General features: G+C 41.0%; 1 protein-coding gene across 1 annotated transcript in view; it reads right to left on the bottom strand.

Annotated features, from left to right (window-relative positions):
- Positions 1-797: 797 nt before the first annotated feature.
- Frem1 (FRAS1 related extracellular matrix 1) overlaps positions 798-24,485 on the bottom strand; it is a 158,632-nt gene continuing 134,944 nt past the window's right edge. Inside the window, exons 29-37 of the mRNA XM_021200078.2 lie at positions 22,210-22,282; positions 16,697-16,846; positions 14,662-14,906; positions 13,983-14,030; positions 13,530-13,694; positions 13,201-13,329; positions 12,799-12,914; positions 4,731-4,816; positions 798-1,802 (exon numbers count right to left, since the gene is read on the bottom strand). Coding sequence (XP_021055737.1) covers positions 1,603-1,802; positions 4,731-4,816; positions 12,799-12,914; positions 13,201-13,329; positions 13,530-13,694; positions 13,983-14,030; positions 14,662-14,906; positions 16,697-16,846; positions 22,210-22,282 — 1,212 coding nt within the window. The 3' untranslated portion in view covers positions 798-1,602. The remainder of the gene's footprint in view (positions 1,803-4,730; positions 4,817-12,798; positions 12,915-13,200; positions 13,330-13,529; positions 13,695-13,982; positions 14,031-14,661; positions 14,907-16,696; positions 16,847-22,209; positions 22,283-24,485) is intronic.

Below are 24,485 nucleotides of genomic sequence, written 5' to 3' on the forward strand. Positions count from 1 at the left end.
GCTGGAGCCAGAGTGGAGGAAGGATGTGACCTGTTTGGGTTAAACACTAAAGGTTCCTTATGTTCCACAGGCCTTTGCACTCACTGTCTACAGACTTCTCCAAACCTCCGAGCTAAGAGCGCCCGGCTCTGCAATTACATCTGGATTTCAGCAAGAGACAGAATGTCTGAGTCTTATCCTAACCTTAGGTAAAAATTTCTATGAACCGAAACTTTGATAAATGAGAAGAAATGAAGCAAGCCTGTCATGTTTTATATCCAGAAACTGGAACGACTTTCTTAAGCCATTTTTAGTGTCTATAACACTCGAGATATTATTATTCTATTTAAAAAGTCTGCCCTAAAGCTCTAGTCTACTTGAACACCTCATTTAATTCTAAAATTACACTGGTGCTCATATGACAGGTTATATTTGGCACAGCTGTATTTTTTAGAGATTATGAAAAGAAAAATTTTAATAAACATTTCAAAAAGGACGTTCTGACTTCCTATAATTAACCCTGGGTTCCAGAAGGGATTGTTGAGAGTAGCACAGCATGCTTCATTGCTACAAAAATGTTTCACTCAACTGAGTTTATAAATTAATAAGGTGCCCTCTATTGGAGAAGCTAATTAGAAGAGTATCTCTGCAAATATTACAGATTTAAAGGCTCAAAGTCACATCAAAAATCCTCTCCAAGAGTGTGGTGTGGCCTTTCAAAGGGTCTGTTTCCAGTATTACTTTTCTTTGGTCATCAGAACTCATGAGGGTACTTCCAAGGGAGTGGCAATTTTCCTCTGTGTGCCAACCATACTCATATACTCCTTACTGCATATATCCTTTAAAAAAATATTTGTCAACATAGTAAATAGAGATGAAGACATTGCTACTTCAAAGTTCACATGACCTTGGAAGGTGTGAAAACCCAATATTTAGTCAAGGAATGGCACCATGCCATAATTGTATTGGAATGTAACATGTCTCATGAGTGGAATGGTTTGATCTCCCTAGTAGAGGCAGAGCCCTGCCTCCATCTGAGCTCTCCAGTAGAGGCAGGGCTGGGACCCTACCTCACTAAACCTATATAGTTGAGCATCCTCCTGAAAGACTCTTCCATTGAAAACAGATCCCCTTTGTCTACACGTAGCCTCCGGTTTTAAGTTCACATTTAAAGGGCCTAAGGAAATTAAACCAACCTTTGACATTCAACCTTGGTTTAATGGATCTGCAGAACTATATTCACTCAAACTCTGTAGTAGAAGCACCTGCAATATTGACCTTTCTAGGTGGACTCATTTGAGGTCTACAGACAAAAGCATTTAAGGTCCATGGATATTTGTACAGCCTGAGAGTAGGCACAGGAAAGAGTGAATCTTCTAGGAGAAGCAAATATTATAGCCTATAATACTGCAGACATTTATCTAGAAAAATATTGAGATACAGAAGTTCTATCTCATCTTGAAAGGCACATTCATACAGTCATCTCCTGACTGTTGATTTAGCTTCCAGGTTCACTTGACAGACTCACAAAGACATGCCCAGCCAGCCACACAACAATGCATCTCCACGGAGCAATACACATAGATCTTGGAAATAGACAGATGAGAAAATGCCAGGTTATGTTCAGAGTTTCCTTGAGCACACAAAATTGTGAGCCTTGCCTCTGCTACAGTTCTTTGTCTGCCATTGTCCTCTTTTCTGAACCAACGCACAATTCTTTCCAGGTTTCGGGTGCAGAGGGGCCCCATTCCTCCAGTTGGTGAAAGCAACAGGTTCACCTCCGATCCACTCCCAGCGGCCAGTCCGCACTTGGTTCTTCAAGCCTAATGTGAGCCAAGAGAACATGCCAGATATTTTGATTACATTTAAACTTGGGCACCATGGCTCCCCTATTTCTTTTTTCCTGCTGTTCCTCTCAAAGTTGGTATGAAGTTGATTTCTTTACACCAGCTAGGCAAGTGCTCTACCACAGGGCTAGAGTCTCTCCTCTGCTGTGTTATTTTTCGTTTTTTTTTTTTTTTTTTTTTTTGGGGGGGGTATGGTCTCACTAAATTCCCCAGTTAGTCTTGAACACATTGTCCTCCTTCCTCAGACCTCCAAATAGTTGTAATGACAGGTGCGAACCACAGACCTACCTTGGTCTATGGAACTAAGCAGAGTTTTAAGTGAAAATGAGTTCTTGAACCAAGAAGATTTGAGGACAAAATATGACACAATTTGGAGTATTAGACTTTGGAGCTAAGAAGCATCTGCCCTCTTTGGGTAGGTTACTCAACCTTTCTGAGTTTTAGTTTTTACATCTAAGAAATGGGCATAAAAGCAGTATATATATAGTTTTGTTGAAGATTAATGATAATAGCCTATGTAAAACTCTTACCATAGGCAAAGGACTGTAGGCAACTGAGGAACGCTAAGAGTGGGAGAGATAGTTTATCATGGAAGAGCCCCCCAACTGGTCATAACCTGAATTCATATACATATAAGTAACGGTGTATGGACTGAACAGGTTGTATTTATGTACTCAAGACTATATATATATATATATATATATATATATATATATATATATATGTATGTGTGTGTGTGTGTGTGTGTATGTTCATATTTATAATAATATATACAATTAAAGAAAGAGAGGCCATGAATTTGAGAATGAGCAAGTGGGGAACAGGGGATGTTATGCAGTGGTTCTCAACACTCCTAATTCTGTTACTCTCTGTTCCTCACGCTGTGGTGACCTCCAACCATAAACCTATTTTGTTGTTATTTCATAACTGTAATTCTGCTACTGTTACGAACTATAGTGCAAACATCTGTGTTTTTCAATGTTCTTAGGTGACCCCTGTGAAAGGGCTATTCAACCCTCAAAGGGGTTGCAACCCACAGCTTGAGAACCACTGTGTTAGAGGGAAGAAAGGGGTGGGGGGGAAATTATGTAATTATATTTTAATTTAAGATTTAAAAAAAAACCCTTTTAAGATATTTTGATGTTTACTTAATGGCTGATATTATTTTTTCAATTTATTATTATTTTATGTATATAGGTATGTTATTTTTATGTGTATAAGTATTTTTTGGCTACATGTAGGTCTGTGTATCATGTATGTATAGTGCCAGAAGTGGCCAGAAGAAGGCATGAGATTCTCTGGAATTGGAGTTACAGATGGTTGTGAGCTGCCACATGGGTTCTATGAACCGAACCTAGGTCCTCTGTCAGGACAGTGGTGGTCTTAACCAGTTGTGTCACCTCTCTATCCACCTCTCTATTATTATCATCTCTGTCACCTACCCACAAAGCTCCTATCACAGGGAAACAGACATTTTGCCACCCATTACTATTACTTGTTCCAGTACTTTAAACGCCTTCTGTTTCATATCCAGAAGTAGCTGACGACATATCACTTCTTGTCTGGAGTTTAACATCTTTCAATCTGCTACAATGCCGATAAAACTCAGCCTTTTTTTTCTCGTTGCTGCTCTACGCCCACCGGCAATTTCTGAAAATTAGACTAGAATGTTTTAAGTATCTGTGACGTTTGCTTAAAGAAGCGCTCCCCTACTTCTCATAATAGAGTTTCTAAAACGGAAAAACGTGCAAGAGAACTCCTCTCTGTGATCGCAGAGTGGTCTGACGTCTTGTCACTCCGATTTAACTGTGACAACCATTCTAGCCACCAGCATGCTGCCTTCCTCCACTGCCATTTCAGTCCAAAACACCCTGACCTGAACTGGGCTATTTCTATGGAATATTGATCAGATCACATGTGCTTTTGTGAACACAAAGCCTTAGGATCACTATGGAAAATTATAGGAAAATTATGCTCCAGACTCACGCAATACCCTTAGCCCATGGCTGGACTTAAAGACCCAATGAAGTTTACAGAAAAAAGAATTGAGGACCACAGACTGGATTTATAATTGTTACCCCAAATACAGTGTTTCTCAAAGGCAGGGGTGGAAACATTAACTCAGATATGCCTTGAGAACTCTGTCTCAGAAGTCACTTGTAAAGATTGTTATAACTGTCAAAATTGGAGAAAATATTAAAAATTTGAAAAATCCAGGAATAAAATTCAAAGTGCCTGTATTGTTGGTTAGAGATAAATTATTTCCAACTTTAGCATGTAATTCTATAATCTATCTATCTGTCCAACTTTCACATAAATTTCTTTTTTATTCCAAATTATACCATGCTTTATATGGCTATGAATTCTTCCTTTTCACTTAGTACCTGGTCACAAATGCAATGCATTCTATCTTATTAATACTATGATATATAATTGTTTAGTCAATTAATATATACACAAGGCATTTTGTTACAGCTTTACTAGATAATTTAAGAATAAATAATAACTTCACCTTCACATAGGCATGTTGTAATCTAATTTGCTCTATAGCTATTTCTAAATATTTGAATTTTAGAAATGTCATGTGTTGAATTTTTATGTCAGTCTGACCAGATCCCTAACTATGTCTTTAAAATAGATGTCTAAATGAAAGTACCCTGCCAAAAAGCCAAAAAATGGTCCTTTTCCCCCCTTGGGCTGCTAGGGATTGAAGCCAGAGTCTTGCATGTGTACAGTATATGCCCTGTCACTGAGCCATTTTCCAGGCCTTAGAATGGTTCTAACTGACAGACCATCTAACGGTTACATGTTACCATGAGTTACAATCACTTGGCCAACAGTGGTGGGCATCAGCTCCTTTGCTGCTGTGAGCTGCTTCCTGCTCACAAGAGTGCAGATACTCGCCTATCCAGAAGGGCTTCCGTCCACTCATCGCCCACAGCCACTGCATATGCCTTCTGGAGAATACGGTCACAAGGTCGCCCTGGTGCCTGCACATACACAAATGAAAATAGGAGACTCAGCGACATGGTGTTTACATTGCTGCTCATGTGACATGCATAACAGAAATACAAAGAAAGCTAGTAAATATATAGAAAGAGCTTTTCAAGGTTTTAACACTCTGGCCTAGCTTTGATGGGCATTGGCAACAGCAAGGAAAGTGTTATGTTATACATGGGTTCTATTTATACCACAGTTCGGTGGGATTAGAATAGTTTCTTGGAAATTAACAACTGTCAACTTGTAAAGATTATTTAGATCAATTACTTCATATCAAAATATTCTGAAGAATCTTATCCTCTTTCTCCTCCTCCTTAGAGACGGGGTCTCGTATAACCCAGGCTGGGTCTCATGTAACCCAGGCTAGCCCCAGACTCCACAGTAGCTTGGACTTCTGAGCCTCCTACAGATTTTTTTTTTTTTAAGCTGGTATGAATTTGACAGTCTTTCACTTAGTTTGGTCAGTAAGTTAGCCTGATTTTCCTCCCAGATAATATGACTCGAAGTGTAAATGTTGAGGTTGGTGTGTTTTCTTAACCCCATAAGCACGATCCACGTCTCAGTGAAATGGAACTAGCTCCATTGTCAACCCTCATCCATTTTACACAAGTTAGAGACTCTCTTCCTGCCAGCACTCACCGTTTGCCCTTAAAACAGAGCTCGCTCTCTGCGACTCGCACTGAAGCCACCTGAATCATCTCTGGGAGCAGCGTTCTGTTATCTGACTTCTCCAGCGGAGCTTATTTAAAGCTCTCTAAAAACACTCTGATAAAAACCAGTAGGTCATTTTCTTCTTGAAAAGAAATGGATTCAAGGAGGAAGCAATGGCTAAATCTGCCTCGCTCACAGCAGCACGGTGTGCCCTGTAGATGTACAGTTGTTCCAATGAATAAAATGAAGCAGGATGCCTTCTAAGTCACCCTCTCAATTCCACACGTACACCGTGGTACTCATGGACCATGTGCCACATAAGTGACAGGAGAAGAAATGCAATTCAAAAACAAAAACAAAAAAAAAAAAGTTAAGCCAAATAACAAGAAAATAAAACCACGATGACTGTCCTGTCGGATCAACATTTATTGACATGAAGACAAGTAGGGAAGAAAATGGCGACATAAAGTTAAACCACTGCTGAGCTAAACTTCATTCATTTTGCCTATGTCTTTCCAAAATCCAGATATATTTCTCCAACCTACTATCGGTAGTAACTATAATTTGTTTCTTAATGATTTTTCCCTCCACTAACGCAGGATTTTTGCTGTTCTATAATTCAACAGTGCTTTATAGGCCTCCTGAGATCTGTAAGACTGCTGGAGAGCCTCAAGCTGCTGGATTGGGGCTTTATGACTTGGTTTTGAACCTATTGTTTACTGCTGGCTCATGGCTGACAGTCATGGCAGCTACGAGAGACATCTCCTCATATCCAGTGTGGGCATCCTATGTACTCTGGACGTGGGACACATAATATTTGACTTGTATTAAATGGCTTGGGCTATCCCATCCCTGTGGAGTGCTGGACTAAGAATGGGAATGGCAGATTTCCTGCCTATTCCCTCTGTCCCTTCCCGGGTAATTTTCTTACTTATCACCACCAACCTCACAGCCATCACGAGGATGGATACAGGAGTTCATTCCTGGGTGTTTAGCTTCTCACCTGCTTGAAAGTTTTTGAAACTATCTTTAAAATAGACTTTGCAAAATGTATTTTAACTGCTTAAATACAGTTCTAGGTTTTTTTAACTCTATAAAAAATAAGAATTACCCCTACCAAAATAATAATAATAATAATAATAATAATTATTATTATTATTAATTTAATATTTATTAATATTATTATTATTAATGTTAAAAAATAAGAAGGCCAGGCAGAGAAATATTGCTTTGATTCTTTACCTAGGCAAAATATCAAAGCAATAATTCATAAAACAAATGTTTTAGCATGTGTATGATGGTTTTAAGTAAAAAGAAAAATTCCTGTTCATTTTGCTCAAAGACATAAAATATGGTAGCTACTATCTTTTTAGACATGTGTGTTTATAGTTATAAAATTGAAATCCATAGGTAACATATACGACTAGAAACCCTTCAAAAACTCTAAACTGTGAAGGCTTTCGAAGTCCAGGATCAGGAACGGAAGCGTTACTTTTTCTGGCTATAAAAACAAACATCTATTTCTTCAAAAGGTTTTGCATAAGTACTGGTATTTTAGGGCAACTCTTTAAGGATAGGCCAGCAGGGGTTCCAGACGCTCCTGTGGGATGGGGAAATGGCATCATAGATAATGATCTATAATAATAGAATTACCAAATGTACAATGACTGCCTTAGGAAATGAGCAGATGAGATTACAATATGTAAATTCAAGAAATGCTTAATCTAGCAGTCTGGCTCCTTTGGGTTAGAAAAATAATAAAACACCAATGGGGAGGCCCAGAGATGGGAGATAACGGTTGAGCTGAGTGAGTAATCTGATTAGGGACAAGGGATAATATACAATTTACTGTTCTCATTGAAACACGGGCATTGCAAATGACCCTCTGGAAATAAAGAAAAAGAAAAGAATCAGACACATACCGTGGGGAACTCAAAGAAACAGCACAGTATAAAATAACGGTCCCTCCAGTCCAATCAAAACACAGTCTGTAAGTGTACTGATTCTAACCGTGGAATATAAAGCCATCTACTAAAATAGCTAATGATAAGGCAGAGCTTCAAGTTTCAAAATGTAAAATGCGTGACTTTAACTTCACGACAAGGATTGACAATCCCTAGAGAAACAACCGTTTTCAAGCCAACAAGACCAGAGAACATGATAAAAATGATCCAGAAAGTGATGGAAGGTGATGGAAGCAGGAGACCTGGGGAGTGACTGAAGTATGCTGAATGGCGGAGCAGCGGTCAGGATTCAGGGACAAGTTGTGCTGGAAAGGAGCGTTACTACCCGCAAATGTTCCTCCTGGGCTTATACAAGTTGTTTAAATCTCCCAGTGGCCTTTTAAAAAGTGACTTCCACCAGTGTGTACCTCTCTAATCATGCTCCTTGTCCTTCTAGAAGCAGATGCATGCCCGGGGACCATGCAAGTGCAGTCTAATAAAATATTTAACATGTCAACTAAAACAGACATTTCTAGTGATGCCTGACATATCACATGACCTTACACACCCTAGAATATCATCAAAGAGGGTGTTTGATAAGCTGTTTCATTTCCCAATCAATAAGGTAAATAAATAATGTGAAACTTGGGTTTGTTTTACAGCTAGTTAGTTGTTTTCTTAAAGTACATTCCCTAAAACAATTCCCCGAGAAAAAGTGTACTAAATAACTTGGAACTAATTTGAACAACAGTGGTTCTAGAGTTTTTGACCACATTTGATCTGAGAGCTGCGCCCACTATGATGCATGCCCACCCCCGAAGCACCATGGAAGATGAACATATTTCAGGACAAAAATCTTCCATATGCAGTATTTCCAAATGTCAATCATGTTCTGCTACATGTAGTCAACAGATACTGCTGGAAACTCATATTTACAGCCAGAGGAATTCTTAACTGGACTTACAGTAAGACATGAACTTAATAAGTTCTAAATCTAGGCTTTTAAATTCAAAAACATCTACATTCTTAATAGAGCTTTATGAGAAAGAGATGTGGGAAAGAAATGATCTGAAGGTCTATGACATCGCCGACGTAAAATGCATCTTGCCATGAAAGACAACTGTATTGAGCTATGGTGTCTATTCCCTAATCGGTGAGGAAGTTAGGCATTGGGTTATGAGACCAATACTAAAGAACGGTGTTTAAAGGTATGATCTAGACTAGACTCACTTTATTCCACAGCAAAAAGTTAAAACATGAATCTATAAACTCAAAACCTGATTACACTTTTGATTTTCCCTGAAAGAATTAGCCACGCTCAATTTCAAATTTTTATTTTTTTGCTGTGAGAGTGATACAAGACTTTACAACCCACGATTTTGAAGGCTTGCGACAGATTTGCCTATCATAAATTTAAAATAGCCACACTTATTGGTGCATATGTAGTGAGAAACACCCTACGATTTGAGCTCCTTGGGAGGGGTATGGAAAAGGCCTTTCTATTTCCTTGTTTAGAGGACAATGAGCAACTGATTTTTGCTTCCTTAAACCTGTCTTACAGTCTATAAACTGTGAATAGTGATACTGGCTTCCCTCGCAGAAGTGATGGATTGTGACAAGATTCTGGAAATGACTAAGTATAATATGTAAGGTGTCATTGGAGAGGCAACACAGCTGACTCAGGCTAGCTAGGTCAGGGTGACAGCACTTAACTCAATTTGCAGGCGAAGTCTTAGGTTAAATTCGTGACAAAGGAGGCAGGCCTTTAATTTCAGCCTTGTGTTTATGATGACCATGACTAAACCAGACAGTATTAATAGAACTATGAAGGAACTCCCCGTAACTAGAAGGCTGCTAACCATTGAAAGTCAACTGTAATAAAATGTGTCAATACAATAAAAAAAATTTAAAGGTATTGGAAGTCTGACAGGATTATCAACAGGAAGGTATCGGCAGGGTTACTCTAAAGGGGCAGGACTTTATAATAAGAATGTGTAACACTAAGAAATTAGAAGATTAGGATTTCAGAATCAAGAACAGAAACAGACATTGGAATAAAAAAAACCACCTGGCTACCCTTCACCAAGATCTTTGTATAGATGCAATATTGTATAGAAACAATTTCCAATGCATGCCTCCTTCATTTTCTCACAGTATTAACAATACAGTCTGGGGTATAGCTCAGTAACAGTGGATATATATGGCTATAATTTATCAAGCTCTGAATTTCCTCTCCAACACAACAAAAACAAATAAACCAATGTTCAAAAAGAAAAAGCAAAGGTAATCATGAGTGTTTTGGAGAAGCACAATCAATAAAGTGAAAGATACACAAGCACAGGCACCTGTGTGTGGATTCCCAGGATCCACACACAGGCTGGGCACAGTAGAGCCTCTAATCCCAGTGCTAGGAAGTCAGAGAGACCACTGAGAACTGGGCATTCACTGGCCAGCAAGTCTGAATTGGTGACCTCAGGGTTCAGTGATAAACCATATCTAAAAGGATTTTTTAAAAGAACTAATATAGTGACTGAGGAAGAACCCTGACCTGACTTCCAGCCTCCAGAGCCAACCCTAAACAGCCCCCATTTTCATCCCAAGCCCTACCCCCCACAAATAAAGAAACCAATTTTCTTTACAACTAACCCTGAATGCTTACTGAGGACTGATTTACTGCAGACTTGAGCATCCTTTGGGAATCATAGAAGGGAGTGACAGATGCCACTGATCAGGCTCTAACTAACCACGGAGAGCCAGCCACGTCAAACACAAGATGAATCAAGAAAGCTTTACCCAGAAATCCCCACACTATGACCACGACAATCACCACTGCTGGGGATGTCCACTGTCCTCTCTTTGCCAGTAATGACCCTCTCCTTTACAAAGCATTTTTCTCCCGGCTAGCCCAGACAGCTTTCGGGTTAACACCCAGATCTCTTAAGGAGTGAAAGGCAAACAAACAAACAAACAAACAAAAAACAAATTATCACTGCCCTAGCCTGCCATACTCTAGATCAATTGTTCTCAACCTGTGGGTTGCAACCCTTTGGGGATCAAATGATCCTTTCTTAGGGGTTGACTAAGAACATCTACATATCAGATATTCATATTATGATGCATAATTATAGCAAAGTTAGAGTTAGGAAGTAACAATGAAAATAATTTTGTGGTTGAGGTCATCACAACATAAGGAATTGTGTTAAGGTTCAAAACATTAGTAAGGTTGTCTCACTGCCCTAGATGAACTTCAAATAGATGTGGTCTATCTGGTTGTTTTAGTAAAAGAATGTCTCGTTTGTTCTCCAGCATGTGGCATTGTGGCAGCATATAAAGTGAAACAATTCTAATTTTAAGAGTTCTAAATGTCTGGATTTATATGATATTACCAACTTATGAACAACTGCCCCCAAAGTACTGGTTAACCTCTAACATGACTCTATTTACAGTTAAAATATAAAATATACCAGTGACAAGAAAAATGTGGTTGACCTTCCTGGGTTTTAAATACTTTATCCTTAAAACAAAGTCTATATGAGAAGCCGGGCGTTGAGCCCATGGTGTAGAGGCTAGCCTGGGCTACACAGTGAGACTTTGTCTCAAAAAATGAAACAGAACAAAAAAACCAACGAGGGAAGTTTACAAATAATACAGAGGTCATTAATGTTTAATCTGATGGATTTTGACAAAGGTGTTACATCCACATAATAGCTGTCCCTTGCCATCCCTTCCACAAGGACAATTTTTGGGGTTGTTTCTAGTTCTCTGACAATCTGAAAGGTGAAACCCTTTGTTACTGAAGCAGCACCGACGAGAGTCTCCTACACATATACCTGGAATTGTGTAACGCGTACTCTCTTGTGTAAAGCTGTATACTTTCTCTATGTTATTTACTCACAATGTTGGAGGTTTCAGAGGCTCGGTCTTATATATATATATATATATATATATATATATATATATATATATATAAGTGTGTTATCTCAGTGATGGAGAAAATAGCCAGCACTTTTATAAAACCAATAACAAAAATGACCCTCGTTATTATTGTTTATTATGAATAAACTTAGAAAATCCTTGGTACTTTCTATCACATGTTTTAATCCCTTGGTGAAGTAGCTAGGTATAGAATAACTAAGTTACATAGGACACATAGCTTTATTAAAATCTATCAGAAAGTCCCACAGAGTAGACACCCATTGTGTGGTTCCACGTATAACAATCCATGAGAATTATCTTTGCTCTATACCCTTGTCAACACTGGACTTGCAATTTTATGATTTTTTTAAAATCATTTATAAGTACAAGTTGCTTTCATTTTCACTTGACTTGTCTCTAATGATGTTGAGGATCTTTTTAATTACTTAGGAACCTATTGTTTCCTTTTCTCGTGAGGTTGCTAAGCCACTTATAAAATTTTGTTGTAGTTGTATATATGTTCTGTGTTCACTGATGCCCACATGCTACCTCATGTATGTAAAGGACAGAGGACAAGTTTGTGCAGTCAGTTCTCTTCACCTTTTCACGAGCCACCTCGTCAGCCCATTTGCTCTTATTTCAGTTATATTTTGTCATTAATTTATAGGAGCTTTATTTCTTTAGACTTTTCTCAGATATGTGATTTAAGAACAGCTTTTTTCTGAATGTGGTTTACCTTTCATTTTCTTAATGGTATCCTTTGATGAGCACACCATTTAAATTTGATAAAGTATAGGATATGATCAATATTAAGTAGAAATTACTATAGTCTCAATTTTAACAAGAATGCATGCATATTAGTGTAACTGCATTGTTTGGATAATATCCAGGTCATCAAATTAAAAGGTTGGTCAAGGACTGCTACATATGCATTTTTTAATTCCTTCTGGATCAGATGGATTTTGTTGTCATTATCTGACCACAAGTCATCTTTTATTGACTGTTACCCAGTGAGCCTTTGTCCTACTCGCCTGGCTTTATGGTCATCCGTGCTTCCTGCACTGTTAGAGGCTGGATGCCAAGGCCTTTCATTACCAGGTACTTTAAAATCAATAGGCATGGATGTCTGTCATTTGAAGGGGGAACAAAGAGAGATGAGAAAATATCAGAACCTACCGTGCTGCTAACTCAGGAAAGTTGTTTGACTTTTTCTTTAAAAGATGGAGATAAAAGGAAACAGAAAAGAGTGTGGCACCAGTACAGCCATAACAGCAAAGACCTTAGCAGACAGAAGTATCAACGTCAGCCACAAATCCATTCCAAACTACAAACTCCCCTTAGGCTCCTTAGACAAAGCTGGACAGACATTAGACGTTCAATACTTATTCAGTGACTTATGCAGGCCTACATTTCCACGTGAATATAAGGAAAACAGCAGGCACATGTGATGTCGGGTTTCTTACTGTTCTCTGCAAGCTCGGGTAGCTGTGGTCCAGGTGCCTTTCTGCCTTGTGACCAAGATGTGACAGTAGCCAGAATGAAGGAGCCATCCACCTGGGCAGGATCTGTCCTCCAGCCCCTGCAAGACAGTTATGCGTGTTCACGCCTGAATGGACTTGATAATCTGAAGTCGGCCTCATAGGAGAAGTCCGTGAGCCTTCTCGCTTCAATGAAGCAGAGGAAGCGCTCGCCGTAATGTCTCATCTTAAGAGATAAGTTACTTCATGCCATTTTTCCCCTCATGGCTTTCTAGGTATAATAAGAAAAGACATACGCGAGTTGAGAATCGCACGTCGAGTCATGCTGTCAGCTCAGCAAATGGTACATTGCCCACTAAAGGTACTTAGCTACAGCCAATGTCCCACCTTGGTTTGGGAGCTCCAGGCTTTCCAGGAGACCCCATCACACTGATACAACCTCTGGGTGCTTTCTTCAAAATGAAAGAGTCCCTTTAATTCCACAGAACAGTTCTTTGGAAACAAGGGCGGCAGACCCTGTAGGCAAGAGTGGCAGATTAGAATTGATTTCACGCAAGCCGATAGCCCTTTCCTTCCTTGGGTCTTCATCTACAGGGCAACATCTGTGTCAAGTAAACTATCCCCTAACTTGGGGTCCACCTTGTGAATGATGTGTGCTTGTGGCGCAGGGAGCAGCTTGCTGGAAGGCAAACAGGAAGGAAGAAAAATTTCCATACCTGTCTGAGAAAGTGCGAATCAGTTGTGGATTCCACCTTATCAGCTAGAGGCAGCTCTGCCACCTTGATTGTCCTCTGTGGCTGACTAACAATGGATATTTTGGCCTTCCGTTTGTGAACTGAGAGTCTGTCGCCCTCTAGTTTCAAGGAAACTATACCATGGTACTTGAAGAAAGCAGCAAACGAAAACAATGAGAGAAAAATAAGCACTGAGAAAATAAGCAAACCTTTTAATAATAATAATAATAATAATAATAATAATAATAAGCATTTCAGAGACAGCATCAAAGCAGAGACAAAAGGATTTTTCTCAATCACCCAATCTTCTAAAAAAAAACCTTTTTCAGAAAAAAAAAAAAACTTCAGAAAAATAGACAAAGAGAAAAATGTAACAGTATTGCTTCTGTGAAAACATCTATGAACTTAAGACATTTAGCAATTTTTCATGCTTACATTGTAGATGGTGTCTGTTCCATTTCTACAGAGAGAGGATGGGGGAACCTGAAAGCAACAGAAGATGTATGTGTGCAAAACTGACTTTAAAAGCAAGTAGCAGTATATTTTAGTAAGGTTCTGAAATAATTGAAAACTTAGAATATTTCACGAGATTTTTTTTTTTTCCATGCCAGGTTCAACAGAATTTTTTAAACCATCTTTTAAACCATTTTTTAACCACAGCTCACGGTTATGCTGATTCCTGACAAGCAGGACCAAGAGGTGGCTTTAGTTTTCAGTGCATCTGAAGCACAGAAAGATTCAGGAAAATACACATGTACACACACGCATGCACACACACACACACACACACACACACACACGAGAGTGTGCCTGTGGGAATCATAGCTTCCATGCGCAAGGGGGACACTTAAATGTGCTTCTGTTCTCGGACCACTGATGGTTCCCTATCTATCTTGGTCATAAAAGGAACCAAAGCAGGATTCACACGACTGAACGAATGTGCCTACCACTTCAGTTGGCACAGTTAGTGGAGTGGGTCAGCATAATGATATTTGCCCATAAAAGGCACTGCATGACTCCATAAAGAAGTCACTATGAGAATCTAAACAGCTCTGCACTGTCTCAGCCACTTATCACACATCCGCACACACCCACTCCCAGTCTCCATCCTTACTGATCTGTCATTCCCCCGGGTCGTCGTCGTCGTCGTCGTCGTCGTCGTCGTCTTCCTTTGAGTGAGGTCGGTGAGACCAAAACCCTGAAGAGCACCTCCATTGGTGAAAGATGGAGGAGGCCTTTCCCGATAAGGAGAACCCGAAGTGGTGAGCGAGGATGAGCCTGAGGGCAGCGGATGCCAAGGGCCCTTCCCCCACGTGCTGTGCTTGCTTTGGTTGAAGGAATTTGAAGGATTGCACCGTCCTGGAGGCATGCAAGATGGCAGGCAATCAGTATACTACACAAACACATAAGCAATGGCATTGACACAGTTCCTGGAACAGCTTGTCATTAAACCTAGACGGATGAATTTCCCACCAGATGTTGCTTTTTCCCCATTTGCCAGAAACTTCCTCTCTCTTCATCAGTTTCCACCTGGGAAAGCGGTATCGTTCTGCCCATGGATGGGGTGATTATAAACTCATGAAATCCATCCCACAAATCATAGATGAAAATCATTGTCATGGTTTAATAATCACTCCAGACACTTAGGAAACCAACTTACTTCCCTCCTGTGATCCTCACCAACATGGAAGGTTTATTCACTGATCAAGCGCCACTCCCTCCCAAAACTGAGAAAGGATTCGAGTTTTCCTCCAGTCTTTTAGAGGTACAAACTGGAATTGTTTAAAGGTAGCATGTGATCAAGCAGCAAGCTATAAAAAATTTGCAATCCACTCTAAAGGGGCAAAACCCTAGTGAATCTTAAGAGAGTTTCTACTAGAAACTTCAACAATCAATATTTCTGGGAAGGCACAGAAAGCAGCCCACCAAATACAAACAAACTAGGCCAGTGAAATGGATGCTGACCACCAACCCTGGCTACCAGAGTTTCATCCTGGGAACCCACATAATAGGAGAGAACAGATTCCCACAGGTTGTCCTCTGACCTCCCCACCAAACCATAAGTGAAAAAGGAATGAAAAATTAAAGAACAATTACAAAACCCTCGACTAACAAGAAAACAAAATGACCTGCTGAAAGAATCTGGCTGGATATTTATTTTATTTTCAGCAGCACAGAGATTCAAGCGTGGAGCCTTTCACAGGCTAAGCAATCAGTCTGCCACTGAGCTGCATTCCCAGCCCAGGGCATCTTTGTATGTGTATATTTCCCACACTTAATGTGAGGGGACATTCCTGCTGACAAAGAAGCACACATGGTGTGGAGAAAGAGGGGATGAGAGATGTTGTGGAGATGTGGGTGTACAGAGCAAAGGAGGCAGCATCCACTTGTATTATAGCGTGAGCGAGGGGACACTAGATTACAGGTAAGTCAAAAAAAAAAACCTGCAGACCACAGGGCATGGCAAGCATTTAAAAAAGGCTTGAAATCGAGCGTCACGCTGGACACATAAAGTGTCACATAGATAAGGAACTGGAAGCAGAAGGACTTTGGCAGAACAAACCCTCAGAGCGCCAACGGCTTTGCTTTACATTTTTATCTGTAGGTTGCTCTCTAGCAGCCTCTTCCCAGAACCCTTTGGCTCTGCCTCACCAAGTCATTCATTAGTATTCTCCAGCTACCCCCCCAAATCCCCAGCCAGCTGCATCTTCACGTCTGTTTTCCCCCAATTCCTTCCCTTCTTAGAATTTTCCTGGTCACACTACAGTGGGGGCTCCTGTTTCGGGCACTGAGAGCTCTCCTTAACAGAGGAAAGATAATTACAGCCCTGCAAACTCAGGGGGAAAATAATTGTCCATAGATTCTCACCAACATTGTTTCCCCCTTGGTGAGAACAACAAATGGTTAGAAAAAAAAGCAACCAGGGCATTGACTTGTTGCTTCGCTGCAGCCATTGCTCTTAGCAGGAGGAAAAACCACATGAAGCACACACTAGAATAAAGAACCCGGAGTCATGGTGCAGGCGGCTTTCTTGACAAGAAATTACGCATTTTGATTTGAAGGCGTTATCAAGCATGTTGGCTGCTACAAGCCAGCAGCCATGGCGCCAGGACCGCTCCTGATTTCAAGACCGAGGATCAAAAGAATACCTCCTTTTGAGTCCAAAATTTTCACTGCCGCTTTTGTCTGTGTGCCAAGAACCGCATTCACAGGGGAGTTCAGAATTACTTCAAAGACCTCATCATCTTCCTCTAATCCGTCATAGGTAATTGCTATATTCCACATCTTAGTTGACATTCCTACAAGAAGTAAACATTTTAATTACTCTTTAATTGCTATTTCAATCACCTAGGTGTCAGAGAAATATATTAATTAACATGTCTACAGCTAGACTGCAGTAGCCTGAGTGAGCTATTGTACTGCCACCAACTCACTGAGGCCCTGCTGTTCTCCCAAATAATATAAAAAGAGCGCATTTGTTCCTGGACAATGATGACCGGCCTTCAATGCAAACACTGTAACAAAAAGTAAGCAGCGTTACACAGGGGGAGGAAAAAAGGTTAGTAGACAAAATCCCAGACACAATTTTTCTCCCAACCCCACCCCCTCCGTGCCTAAGAATAAATAGTTACTACGATTTGAAAATCTTAATAGTTGCAAAAATCTTAAGAGGGTGCAGCAGACAGAAGTGATTTTTGGATGGTACTTCAGGCACCTCACAGAATCCTTGAAGTGATTCGTGTACTCCAACTGCTGCCTGCATCGGCTGCTATCACCCCCACCCCCAGATCTTCTAGCCCATGGCTGAGTTTTCTGATGGATGCAATGCTCAGTAGTTGGATAATCTCCTAGAGAGAATGTATAGGCTGGGGATTGCACACTGGTCCAGCCTCCATTTCCCCTCTCTGTTGTCTATCATGGAGTACAAACAGGTTTATTCCACATAATCTTCTGAACTTAACACAAGTGTTCATTCGCTACGATAGCCCAGCCAATCTGTCCCATCGGGATGGAAGGCAAACCCAAGTCGGAGACACAAAGTACTCAGGCTGGAAGACACTTCTGAAATGGTCCCAATCCTCAGCAGTGCCTATGATGGGAACTGGGGTACATCTTCCTGATTTACTTAGAAGGGAAGGTGAAGGCAGAGGTAAGCAAGCTGAAGGCTGCTTGGTGGCATGAGAGGCTAAGACAGGGACAAAGGGCAGTAAGTTTACAGTTTAGGCTCTGGGGCAAAGCTTGGAAGTCTGTCCTGCCTCCCCTGCCTATGGGTGCTTCCATATCCGTAAGTCTTTCTCTATACAGTGGCTAAACACTCTTTCCCAGCCTTCTCTTCTGAAAACTGACTTTTTCTTGCATGCTGACATGTCTGTTACTGTCACCTACATGACAGACACCTTCTTGAAAGTATGTCTCATAGAGTTTTTATGGCTCAGTCGGTGTATCATGGATCCCTGCAGCACTCAGTAGAAAGGAGAAATTGTTCACTTCTGAACTGGGCTGTCTTTAGAGGGAAAGTGGGGGCATCTGCAGTCATTTTGGTAAAGAGCAAGCTGGTATCAGATTTATGAAGCTTCCAACATCTTCTGTGGTCTCAGATGATTTCTTCTTTACAGTCTTTGCAAAATCAGAAGTTGAACTCTCTAATATAAAACATTAATTCCCATCTCATGGATTGACAAGTGGGTCCGCCAAAATGTGTGTTTTATCCCCAAGTGCTTATCTTTGCATTAGAAGCCATGGAGCACACCAGACATGCAGCATAAGCCGAGCTCTGACCTAAAGGAGTTTGAAACTTTTTGGAGGAGACAAATTGTCTTCGGGTACCCAAGAAGATTGGTCCTAGGACTCCCACTGAATGCCAACATCTGTAACAGTTGCTTAAGTCCCTTGTATATATACCCTATGCAATCCTCTTGTAAACTTTAGACCATCTGTAGATTGTTTATAATATAATGAACACGTTGTGAATCTTGTACCTTGTCCCAGGTAATGGCAAGAAAACCAAAGGGTTCATAGTCATTACAGACAGGATGGTTTTTCTGATTATTTTTTGATTTGTGTTTGGATGACTAGGTGGATATGGGACCCAAGGATTCTGTAGCTCTTCTTCTTACCAGAAAAATCAAGTAACTATTAAAAGCTATGTGTGATTAGCTGACAAAAAATATACAGAATGCAGTGTGTGCACTGGATGCCTGTAGATCCACATACACAGATTTGGAGGGAAGAAGTGAGAAGCAATCTAAGGAAGTTAGCAAAGTTGAGGTTTGGGTCAGGGGAGTGGCAAATAGATCAGCTGAATGGGGAAGTTGCATCTGGGGGAAAGCGGCCACAGATTGCAGGGAGATTCTGTAGCTGTGTTACACCAAGTAGCCAGATTTGGGCTTTAGACAATGGTTAATGTGGGAAGACATCACTGACATTCTGAAAGCAAACACTTTAGCAAACTGAATTTGAGTGTCTGTGTGAAGGCTGGGTACCCAGAGACTCTGGGACGTTAGAGGCAGCTGTGGAAATAAAATGAGATGGGCAATGAAGAGGGATGAAGGCTGAGATCGTTAATATTGAGAACTGTTCTGACCGCCAAGCATCGTAAGATTAGGTACAGGTTAAATAAAAATCCAATACACAGAGACATATTTCCACATCTCAAACAGTTGTTCTCCTATCTGAAAATTTATTTCAGAAAAATGACAGAGTCACTTTTTAAACAAACAAACGAACAAAACAACAAAAAGACCTTTAAAGTTGTTGCTAGATCTTTATGGAACTAAACCAAATAGTTGAAAGAGATCTTCTCTGAGTTCTTTCGAGAGCTTCTGATTTTCTGACCTCCATTTGAACTTGGTTTCTAGCCTCCCAGGTGTGGGGGTCACAGCCTCAGATTGTGAGTGGGATTTTCATTGCTGTGGTTTGGTTCCCTGCTTCCCCCACTTCCCAGGTGCAAAGTGTCCCTTAACTCCCTGAGAGGTCTCAGGGTTCCCAGGGGGCTTGAACTGCCCCTTCCCCTGTTTCCAGAAAACAAAAGGTGTTGGAGTGCAGAAGGGGTGTCCTGGCATAAAAACACTCCCATTTTATAGAGAAGAGGAGTTCCTGGATATTTTCCTACAAAGCAGATTTCTCTGTTGAGAGACATTTTCTCAATATTTTTCAGTAAATGCCAAATTAGAGAGCTGTTCCTTTGGAAAACATTTTGACTTTTCCGAATGATGACGATTTGATTAAGAATGCATCAAATCTTTCAGGGACACGTTTTAAAGGAAAGCACTCGTTTTTTCTTAGAGTATTTGCACAGGCACCGAAGCACTTCAGGTCAGAGCGGCTGAATGATCCTGGTTTGCAAAGTTTGGTAAAGTGCTACAGGCAAGCCTTCATCCCTCCCCAGTAGGAGCTCTTCAGTCTCACAGTAACCCACTTACTGGATGATCCGTTCTGTTTCCCTGGTATCAGGGGAGCTGATATTTCCAGAGAAATGAATAGATTGCTCCTGGCAAAAGTGATAGGGTGGAGCTGGGAACATCTAAAAGAGGCGAGGGTTTACAATATGAAAGTATATAAACATTTATAGGACCTGTGGATGGGGGGGGACTTTTTTTTTTTTAATTCTCTAAAGTAAGGCTTCATGATATGAAATTATTTCTGGTTTAATAAATTCCAAACTCATGGGCAGCCAAGCGTGTGGCTTTTTAAAAAATGTATAAAATGTGCTTGTATTATTCCTCAACGTATAAACAATCCTTAAAATCCTGAGACCATTTGGGGGCCCCAGAAGTCATTAGTAGCTATCAAAACAGCATGTAAACTCTTCTAGACAAACAGGCATTTATCTTATGCAGCGGAATCTCCAACAGATAAATTTCTGAGTCTCCCCTAGTGTGATAACATTCTAGCTCTTCCAAACCCAAACAGAGCGCCTGGTGGGCTGCTGAAAACCTAACTTGCAACAAACAGCCATGGGTAATAAAAAGGGCATGTGACAAAAATGATGGACTTTCAAACAAGTCCTTTAAAACATGAGGACAAAAGAACTTTAACCCTTTCTTGGTAGAACAGACGACTAGGGAACCTGCAGAAACCCAAGGATAAACGTCGAATTGAACAGCAATAACAAGGTCAGCCCAAAAAACCCTCTCCATGTCAGAAAGCTACATGGCATGGGAAGGAGACTAACAAGACTATCTGAGCTGTTGCATGTCATTGTTAGAGACTGAATTGTATCCCCTGCAACTTATATTGTGAGGTCTTCCTAACTAACTGCCAGGACCTCACAATGTGACATCATTTATAAGTGGGGTGATGAGTTAGCATGACGTCATAGTGGAACAGGGTAGCTCCTGAACTTCAGCTCGCTTGGGTCCTTATGATGAGGGAGACCCTATCCATAGGGAAAGCATTGTGTGAAGGGGAAGACAAGGACTAGCAAGGACCACCAAAGATCGCCAGCAAACCTCAAAAGGCACAAAAGAAAGAGACAGGAAAGGGTCTCCCTCACCGACTCACTCTTCAGTCTAGGACCCAGCAGCCTCCGGAACTGCAAGGCAATGTCTATGTTTAAAACTACTCAGTTTGTGACACTCTGCTCTAGGAAAACAGTATCATCTTCATATGCTATGCTTCTTGCTGTGAACAGCACAAAGACATTCCTAATACTAAGATCATCAGTTTGGGGATGGCGATGACATTCAGTCATTTTAGTGAACTTACACTGGGCAGGATGCCGTCAAAGCACAGAACATCTCTGCAGTACAAAGCTGTAAGCCCTGGTCACTTTTCTAGCATTTGTTCATTTGTTCTTAGGTGAGTGATCCAGGTCCACAACAGACCATAGGGAAGGAGGGAGAGTCGGGAAGAACAGGAGGCAGTTAAACCCACCCACAGGAAAGCCCTGAAGGACAGTGCCCAGCCTCCTGGCTTTAAGGCAGACTTCTGGAGAAGTAAATGGTGCTTCTGTATTAGTGCTTCAGGCTTCCTCCTCTTCTTCCTCCTCCTCCCCCTCCTCCTCCCCACTAGAATGTTGCCTCCCCTAGGAAGCCTTCCAGCATTTTCTTTACCTAGAACAATGGCTTTCACTTTGGCTTCCAAAGTTCTTTTGGCAAATATTTTCATGTCTATATGTTGCATACAGTAGAACAACTTCAGGAGAAAAAAAAAACCCACACTTTGATATTGTACATTTTGGTACTCAGCAAAATCTTCCACAGATTTAAATCAAAGTAAGTACTATTCAATGAAATAATGACCTGCCCTGGAAGCCTATTATGAAAACTTATTTCAAAAGAAATCATTTAGAAACTCCTTTAGCGATCTGTAGAATCATAACATTTGAAAAATTCCTACCAAAATATGTGGATAATTAAATTAACATTATATTATAATAATGTTTAAATTACTTTATCTTTCTGGATTGTTTTCAATATTTACTTTGATATTTTCATGTTTATTATTTGCTATGATCTTTTTTTCTCAGCTTAAATAAATATTCACTTGTAAGAACACTATATATAAGAGCAGAACTTCAGGCCAAACCCTTCGGTTGGGAAAAGGGTGGGATGGCTCCCTGGCGATCCTCTAGTTGGCTGAAATTGCATAATATCCTGTGTTCTCAGCAGTCTCCAGATCGCTTATGGAACATGAAACAAACCATAAACACAGAACGTACCTGGGTCAAATTGAAGCAGTTTGGATGGAGTGACAGTAAAATCTTTTCCAACTGTAGCTGACACTTGGTTAACCTTAGTAGGAAAGAAAAAGTCATTTAAAAAATAAAAGTAAGTATTCTACACTAGAGAAATGGTTACTCTCCCGACCCCCAAACCAGACTAAATTCATGGTCTCAAATCTGTTTTTAATGCTAGGTAAGTTTTTTTTTTTTAATTATAATAAACCATTTTGGGTCCGGGCTCTGCGGTATGCTTTCCCCCCCTTAAGATCATTTCTCCCTTTAAAAATACCCAGTTATTGGAATACACAGAACAAAGTTTACAACCTTATTGTTCTCTTTGTTATGAGAGCCATTTTCTTCCATCCCCTCCCTTGGTCATAAAATGGAGAAGGAAGAGGGAAAGGGAGAAGAAAACCCAGGGAGCCCAGAGAGCCTGTGCAGGCAGTTCTGAGGGCCCGCCAGCTCTAGCTCACAGAGCTCCCTCAGGCCAGACTAACCGAGCACTGCCTCAATGGACCCCTCCCTCAGCACCAGCCTTGTGGGGCTGACAGACCTGCTAAGAAGTGCGCAGGCAATCCACACCCAGGACCCACAGTTCTAGAGGCCTTGTTATGAAAGCCATCCAGAGGGAAAATTATTCTGGTCTAACTCAAATACTGACTGCTCCATTGGGTCCCTGATCCAGGTCTAAAATCCAAGGAGGCATCCAAAGTCATGGTCTTAGAAGCCCAAGGAGAGCCTACACGTCTGCTAAAAAAAAAAAAAAGTCTTTGGTGAGCTTGTAAGGGGTCATCGAGTGAGGCCCAGGTAGTCATTAATTTGCACATATTTAAGAGGTTGAAGATGGTCAAGATGGTGAAAGGAACGAAAGGCACAACTTGAAGCTATGAAATGCCCATCTATTCCTGCGGTCTCTGACATCGTCTCTAGCTCCAGCCAAGATGCTAATGGGTCAATGAGTCTGTCTGGAAGCATCTTGCTGAAGAAGGGATTACCTCTTAGGCATCCATTTACTCTTTGTCTTCAGCGTTCAGTGCCAAGGCTCCCCCTGAACCAGCTTTTGCTGGGAAAAGGCAGCCCATTGTACACCTGCATCCACCATATGCTGGAAGTTACATTTGTCGGCATGGTTCTTACATATGCAATTACCTAGTATTTACCACCACCGGGTTTACAGAATCCTAGTTGGGAAAAGCATGTCTGATGCAAGGTGTTTGGAAAGACATATCGGGTGAAGGGACACAATGCAACGCGGGCAGACAGCACAGGGCAAAGCATGCCTTCTCCCTAGTCTCAGTCAAGTAGCCCATACAATCTCATGGAAGATGGCAGGTTTTATACACCCTATATCGAACAGTCCCCAAAGCTTCAGGCACTATACTTGATGAAGGCCTGCACCTTTAGCTGTTAGGATCATACAAGTTTTTATGTAGACTAAAGTCCCATATACGTTCTTTCTACGTGTCCAGGTGAGTGGTAATGTAGACCTAAATGCTTCACTCAGATATATAAAACTCACTGTAAAGGACCAGGGGATTGTTCACAAAGCCACACCAGGTTAATTCTCTTCTCTCCCATAGACATTCCCTGGAGTTATGGAAGGTGCCAGCTTTTCTACCTCGATAATAAAACACCTGCAAGTCCATGAGACAGAGACCTATGTGCACTAGAAAGATAAACAGCCAGTCCGGATGTGCTCAGGTTTAGGTCCATGGGGTTTCGATTGTGTCACTCAATGTAACTTCTGCTAACAGAGATGCCACCTCACCCAGAGGCTCATCCCATTAGACTGAGTAGGAGTCTCTTTCGTTCCCCATCAAAGCACAGAAACTTGCTCTACAAGCCCACTTTCTGGAAGGGCCGCTGTTACAATGACGTCGAAAACCACTTCAACTCTACAAGCTTCAGGCTGTGCTCCAACCCAAGGAAAGGGTAGCAAATCCTGTCCGTGTGAGGACTCCACACTTCAGGTGACTGTCCCGAAGTGCCCCTCGACTTCTGTGTGATGTGGATACCTCTCACACTAGGCTTACGTCTGTTCCTGTGGCCTCAGACCTCGCCTCTATTTCCAGTCAAGATGCTAACAGGTCAATGAGTCTGTCTAGAAGCATCTTGCTGAAGAAGGGATTACGTCTTAGGCTTCCATTTGCTGGTGACTGCTTTAGGCATCTTATAGGAGCTGTATACACCTTCCAAGGTGGAATTTAAGTCAGATTCACTAAGTTAGGTATTTCTGTGAAATCAAACTTGAAAGCTAAAGAATGTGTAGAATC

Source organism: Mus pahari, chromosome 6 (genome assembly GCF_900095145.1).
Source record: "Mus pahari chromosome 6, PAHARI_EIJ_v1.1, whole genome shotgun sequence".
Classification (NCBI taxonomy): domain Eukaryota; kingdom Metazoa; phylum Chordata; class Mammalia; order Rodentia; family Muridae; genus Mus; species Mus pahari.